This window comes from Rhamphochromis sp. 'chilingali' (assembly GCF_963969265.1).
Source record: "Rhamphochromis sp. 'chilingali' genome assembly, chromosome: 11".
In the NCBI taxonomy this organism is placed as follows: domain Eukaryota; kingdom Metazoa; phylum Chordata; class Actinopteri; order Cichliformes; family Cichlidae; genus Rhamphochromis; species Rhamphochromis sp. 'chilingali'.
The window spans coordinates 26,967,579-26,974,978 of record NC_137938.1 but is presented as its reverse complement, the minus strand read 5'-3'; the positions used below and the strand labels follow the sequence as shown (position 1 = coordinate 26,974,978).

The following is a 7,400-nucleotide window of genomic DNA, read 5'->3' as shown; positions in this document are numbered from 1 at the left end:
TAACTCTGACTTTAAAGACTTTCTGAAACCTATTTCAAAAACTGTAAACAGACTTTGAAGTCTAGTTGCTGGAGGTGAATGATTGCTGGACAACAGATCTCATTCTACAAATCTCAGCACCCCTAAGTGAAAGCAAAATCTTTACTAAACCAGAATGGGCAGCAGTCAGTAAGTGGTTATGCAAGAACAAATGCTTTCTACTTCATAGTTTCCCATTTTTACTGTTTGTTCCAGCTTTCAGAGAAATAAGAAAAATACTGAGCAGAAGATGAAATGACTTCACACCTCCCTGTGCATTTTGGGAGGTGTTATGTTACTGCTTAGTTAATTTCATGTTTTAAATGTTAGTAAGTGCGCCGCCCTGCGGTCCCTTTAAGTCGATATTTTGTGACAGTAGAAGAAGAGTTAGACAGGAAGTTCATGTTTGCTTGCGATGCTGCTTCAAGATGGCTGCTCCACATTCGTGTCCTTCTTTGGGTGTTTGTTAAAGCATTGGCTGTAAGTACTCAATGGTAAAGCAACGAGGCATTCAAAGTGCTGTCTTTATGTGTGATGGACCACAGTTAGCAAGTTTTCTATGTGCTATTCATATGTAAATGAGATCGCCAGTTCATATGCTAATTAACGGTGCTAATCGTCATGTTAGCTCTTCGAATGCATTGTTAGATCATTGGCACATGTTGTTGTTAACAGTACAGATTATTAATGTACATTTCCACATATGTTTTATTGTTACAGTTTCACAAAATGAAAGAACCAGTAAACTTCTCAAGATCTCATCTATTGTCTGGAGTTCCTGGGTTCATGTTTAGCTGTGTGGATAGCTAGTCAGACTTCTAGCGAGGCCATTTACAGTGAAAAGACAGCACCACAGCAAACATCATAGCTACAGAAGCCACCGCGTGGAGCTACAACCATCCTATAAGCTAAGTAAAGTATACGGGCGGACACAATCAAAATACAACAAATCCAAAATGTCTGAAAGTAAATCCTCCAAAGCCGAGACAGAGTCAGTCCGTTCCCACAAACCACCATCAAGAGCAGGTTCGTCAGCTAGCATTGAACTGCTCAGAGCAAGAGCAAAGGCTGAAGCTGCCCAAACAAGAGCCTCATATACAAAGAAAGAAATAGAAATTAAAGTCGAGCAAGCACGCTTACAAGCTACTCTTGACGCGCTGAGAGCGGAACAAGAGAAGGAAGCTGCCATAGCAGAAGCTAATTCTTTAGAAGCTGGTCTACTTGAATTAGGCTTCGAAACACGCAGTGTAGCTTATGGGCCACCCCTATCTGAGAGCAAAGAAAAACGCACTGCGCAGTATGTTTTGGAACAAACAGCTATCAATGCAGCAGAATCAACAGCCCCAGTAAAAACTGAATACAAAGACCCTACACCCGCCTTTCAAGAAATTGCTATAAAAGAAGGAAACAAAGCAAACTGTGCTGCTACTCATAACGAACTGTACAAGCCCCCATCCACCAACTACAAAGAGTTTACACCTCTTGTTCAGACACCATATAAATCCAGTTATACTCAGGGCAATGAACATGCCCCGAGCCAACACACTTACGACCTCGCCAAATATCTAGCCCGCAGCCAGCTCATTACTACAGGCCTTACCAACTTTGATGACCAACCCATGAGTTACTGGGCATGGAAATCATCTTTCAAAACCGCAATAGCAGGGTTAGACCTTTCACCAGGAGAAGAGCTGGATTTGCTGGTGCGCTACCTTGGTAAAGATTCAGCTAAACAAGCCAAACAAATGAGAGCTGTCAATATCAGATGCCCTGAAGTTGGTTTAGCTATGGCTTGGGACAGACTTGAAGAAATATATGGCTCCCCAGAAGCTGTAGAGCAAGCTCTCTTTCAAAAGGTCGACAGCTTCCCTAAAATCACACTTAAAGAGCCTTATAGACTCCGTGATCTTGCCGACCTAATGTTAGAGCTAGAGACAGCCAAGTTGGACGGTTACTTACCTGGCTTGACCTACTTAGACACATCAAGAGGGATCCAAGCGATAGTCGAAAAATTGCCGTACAATCTACAAGAAAGGTGGATGAATATTGGTTCAAGGTACAAGCACGATTATGGCGTCAGCTTTCCCCCCTTTACTGTGTTTGTCAACTTCATTCGCACTGAAGCCAGAACACGAACTGACCCTAGCTTCAGCGTCCACAGCCCTAACCAACCCATAACATCAGAACGAAGACACATGCACGAAAGGTTCTCCAAAGGACCCATATCTGTTCACAAAACTCAAGTACAGGACAAGGCAGATGCAGAAAAGTCTAAGTATGCTGTGAATCCAAATAAACAGTGCCCAATTCACAGCAAGCCTCATCCTCTGAAAAGGTGCAGAGGGTTCAGAGAGAAACCCTTGGAAGAGCGCAAACAGATCCTCAAAAAATTAAACGTCTGCTTTCGCTGCTGCTCATCTACTGACCATTTAGCCAAGAACTGTGAATCAGAAACCACGTGCACTGAGTGTGACAGCAAAAATCACATTTCTGCCCTCCACCCAGGTCCAGCACCATGGGAGTCTAAATCGCCCCCTTCCCCACAGCAAGGCGGGGAGAGAGACAAAGCAGACACCCAAGAAGTCACGTCTCGGTGTACTGAGGTGTGTGGGGAAGGAGTGAGCGCCAGAGAATGTTCAAAAATCACACTAGTGAATGTATACCCTGCTGGACACAGAGATCAAACAAAGAAAATGTATGCAATCTTGGACGATCAGAGCAATCGATCGCTGGCACGTTCCCAGTTCTTTGATGTTTTTCAGGTCCAAGGAGAGAGTCGCCCGTACATGTTAAAGACGTGTGCCGGACTCACAGGAGTATCAGGGAGAAGTGCTTCTGGCTTTATAGTAGAGTCAGTGAATGGAAAGGCAAGTCTTCCTCTGCCAACACTCCTCGAATGTAACGAAATTCCAGATAACCGCTCTGAGATACCAACTCCAGAAGCTGCCCAACACCACGCCCATCTACGACAGATTGCCAACTTGATCCCGCCATTAGACCCAAATGCTGACATACTACTACTGCTGGGACGAGACATGCTTCGAGTCCACAAAGTCCGGGAGCAGATAAACGGCCCAGACGACGCCCCATTTGCTCAGAGACTCGACATGGGTTGGGTCGTGGTAGGTGACATCTGTCTCGATGGAGTGCACAGACCCCCACACGTGAACAGCTATAAGACTTTCATACTGGATAATGGCCGTGCAAGCCATTTTCAGCCATGCAACGGTCAAATAACTGTTAAAGAGACATTTACCAAAGCTCCTGAGCGCAGTCACAGCCTCCCAAGCCTTCCTGTGTCAGGATGTAATGTGGACAGCATTGGTCAGCAGGTCTTCACACGAACAGCGGATGATCACAAACTTGCACCATCAGTTGAGGATATGCAGTTTCTCCAAATAATGGACTCAGAGTTCTATCAGGGCAGCGACAATAGCTGGGTTGGTCCTCTGCCTTTTCGATCGCCTCGACAACGGCTCCCGAACAACAGACAACTAGCCTACGATCGCCTTATGTCACTCCGGCGCACTCTTGAAAAACGACCTGAAATGAAAACACACTTTCTGGAGTTTATGGAGAACATGCTTACCAGAGGACATGCTGAAGTGGCACCAGCTCTCAGTCAGAACCAGGAATGCTGGTACCTCCCTTTGTTTGGGGTTTACCATCCAAAGAAACCCGCCAAAATTAGGGTCGTGTTCGACTCAAGCGCCCCACATGAAGGAGTCTCTCTCAACGACGTGTTGCTAACAGGCCCCGACCTCAACAACAGTCTTGTTGGGGTGCTCATAAGATTCAGAAAGGAGCAGGTGGCCATAACGGCGGACATTGAACATATGTTCCACTGTTTTGTTGTCAAAGAGAGCCACAGAGACTTTCTCCGCTTCTTGTGGTACAAAGATAACGACATGTCATCTGAAGTTATAGAGTATCGCATGCGAGTGCACATTTTTGGGAACAGTCCCTCCCCCTCTGTCGCCATATATGGGTTGAAGAAAGCAGCAGCGACTGGTGAGCTAGATTTTGGGATTGAGGTGCGGACATTCATTGAGCGAGATTTCTATGTCGATGACGCTCTCAAGTCATTTCCTACTGAAGAAAAGGCCATACAAGTTCTCCAACAAGCTCAACGGGCTCTTGCTTCTTCAAACCTCAGACTACACAAAGTAATCTCCAACCGCCCTACAGTCCTAGAAGCTTTCCCACCAGAGGACAGGGCAAAAAACATTGGAAACTTAGACCTGTGTGCTCAAGGCTCGCCAGTGCAACGCAGTTTGGGGCTGCTGTGGAATGTTGACACAGACACCTTCACATTCAAAGTTGACAATGAGCAAAAGGCCTTCACACGTAAAGGTGTCCTCTCTACTGTCAACAGTCTCTACGACCCTCTGGGGTTTCTCGCTCCAATCACAATTCAAGGCAGACTGATTCTTAGAGAACTTACCAGCTTGACGGACGACTGGGATGCAGCACTCCCAGACAACATGAAGGCAGAGTGGAGCAATTGGAAGGACTCACTTCAAGATTTAGAAGATCTCCAAATACCACGCCCCTACACTTCTCTCTCTACATCTGGCGCCCAAACCAAAACACTTTGTGTATTCGCTGATGCATCCGTGAAAGCCATTGCAGCTGTCGCTTACATCAAACTGTCTACTTCGAACAAAACAGAAATCGGCTTTGTGTTTGGAAAAACAAAGCTAGCTCCTCAAGCCGGCCTCACAATTCCAAGACTAGAGTTATGTGCTGCAGTGCTTGCAGTTGAAGTTGCGGAGCTGATAGTAGCAGAAATAGACATCATGTTTGACGACATTGAGTACTACACTGACAGTAAAGTCGTGCTAGGCTACATCCACAATCAGTCACGAAGGTTTTATGTGTACGTGCATAACAGGGTCCAACGCATCCTCCAATCAACATGCTCCAACCAGTGGAGGCACGTTCCATCCGAACTCAACCCAGCAGATCATGGGTCCCGCTCCGTTGCAGCAGCGCAACTGAGCAGCACAACATGGTTTAAAGGGCCAGCCTTTCTCCTCAAACCGTCCGCACAGTCGCAATCTCCAGTCACGTTTGACCTTGTGGATCCCACTCTTGATACAGAAATACGTCCGCTGGTGACAACAAATCTGACACAAATCGCAAGGTCAACAGTAAGTTCATCCCATCTTGAGAGGTTTTCCAACTACAGTCCTCTCCTCAGAGCAGTTGCCCACTTGACCCACATTGCTCGTTCCTTTGGTCGATCCAACCAAGCATCCAGCTGTCGTGGTTGGCATCTCTGTCAACCCACAGTGGAAGAATTGGAAAATGCGAAGGTCTGTATCATAAAGAGCGTTCAGAGTGAGTGCTACGAAAAGGAAATAAAGTGTATTCAGGAAGGGATCCCTATTCCCCCCTCAAGCAGTCTTTGGAAACTGCATCCTATTCTAGATAGCAATGGACTCTTAAGAGTTGGAGGCCGAATCATACAATCTGAACTGGGTATCGACACCACTCACCCTCTCATCATCCCTGCCCGACACCACTTGGGAACGCTCTTAATACGGCACTATCACGAGACTGTGAAACACCAAGGAAGACATTTCACGGAAGGTGCCATTAGAGCTGCAGGATTCTGGATGGTAGGAGCCAAAAGGGCTATCAGCACAGTGCTTTTTAAGTGTGTCACATGCAAGAAATTGAGAGGAAAAGCGGAATGTCAGCAAATGGGAAACTTACCATCTGAACGAATGCAAGTTGCACCCCCCTTCACATATGTGGGTGTAGACGTGTTCGGGCCATGGGACATTGTAACCCGGCGCACGAGAGGAGGACAAGCTAGCTCTAAAAGGTGGGCCGTGATGTTCTCATGTCTGTCAACAAGAGCAGTCCATATCGAGTTGATCGAATCAATGAGCACAGACAGCTTTATAAATGCTTTAAGGCGACTTTTTGCAATCAGAGGCCCAGCAAGACAACTAAGATCGGATTGCGGTACGAACTTTATCGGCGCCTCTCGGGAACTGAAAATGGACGGATCGAACATGTCAGTCAAGGATGTCGAAGGCTACTTAAGCAAACAAAACTGTTCATGGATCTTCAACCCACCTCATGCATCCCATATGGGCGGTGCCTGGGAGCGGATGATTGGGATTGCGAGGCGTATCCTCGACTCTATGTTACAGGACTGCAAAAGAACACTACTAACACATGAACTGTTGTCAACATTCATGGCAGAAGTCTGTGCCATCATGAATGCTCGCCCCCTGATTCCTGTGTCCACCGATCCTGAGTCACCCCTCATCCTCACGCCGTCGATGCTGCTCACGATGAAACCAGACTCAGCAGCACCACCCCCTGGTGACTTTGGAAAGGGGATATTTCTGAAAGAACAATGGAGAAGAGTACAAGGTCTCGCTGACATGTTCTGGTCCAAATGGAGACGGGAATACCTTCATACTCTTCAGTTGCGACACAAATGGCAGGACAAGAAACAAAGTCTCAAGGAAGGAGACATCGTTCTGCTCAAAGACATTCAGGTGAAGAGGGGCGATTGGCCCATGTGTATCATAACCAAGACTTTCCCAGGGAACGATGGACTTGTCCGGAAAGTCGAAGTAACTACTTCGCACTCAGGCGATAAGAAGACTTTCTGTCGTCCTGTAACAGAAGTGGTTTTGCTGCTGTCCCCCGAAAAGTTTAGTGACTGACAGTTTAATGTGGGATTGTTATAATCCCAGGCGGGGAGTGTTATGTTACTGCTTAGTTAATTTCATGTTTTAAATGTTAGTAAGTGCGCCGCCCTGCGGTCCCTTTAAGTCGATATTTTGTGACAGTAGAAGAAGAGTTAGACAGGAAGTTCATGTTTACTTGCGATGCTGCTTCAAGATGGCTGCTCCACATTCGTGTCCTTCTTTGGGTGTTTGTTAAAGCATTGGCTGTAAGTACTCAATGGTAAAGCAACGAGGCATTCAAAGTGCTGTCTTTATGTGTGATGGACCACAGTTAGCAAGTTTTCTATGTGCTATTCATATGTAAATGAGCTCGCCAGTTCATATGCTAATTAACGGTGCTAATCGTCATGTTAGCTCTTCGAATGCATTGTTAGATCATTGGCACATGTTGTTGTTAACAGTACAGATTATTAATGTACATTTCCACATATGTTTTATTGTTACAGTTTCACAAAATGAAAGAACCAGTAAACTTCTCAAGATCTCATCTATTGTCTGGAGTTCCTGGGTTCATGTTTAGCTGTGTGGATAGCTAGTCAGACTTCTAGCGAGGCCATTTACAGGAGGTGTGAGGTTTATTCAAAAATAGTGACATGAGGTCAGTTTGCCATTTCTGCCAAGGGGAAGACTAAGTAGAAGCCATTCCCAAGACAGCCTTAGTAACGC

General features: G+C 46.0%; 1 protein-coding gene across 1 annotated transcript; it reads left to right on the top strand.

Annotated features, from left to right (window-relative positions):
• Positions 1-237: 237 nt before the first annotated feature.
• Positions 238-5,019, top strand: LOC308406036 (uncharacterized protein; the record flags this gene model as incomplete). Its single annotated transcript, XM_080896842.1, has 3 exons — positions 238-498; positions 739-4,848; positions 4,913-5,019. Exons 2-3 carry the CDS (start codon positions 975-977, stop codon positions 5,017-5,019), a joined length of 3,981 nt encoding a protein of 1,326 aa, XP_080752968.1. The 5' UTR covers positions 238-498; positions 739-974.
• Positions 5,020-7,400: the final 2,381 nt, after the last annotated feature.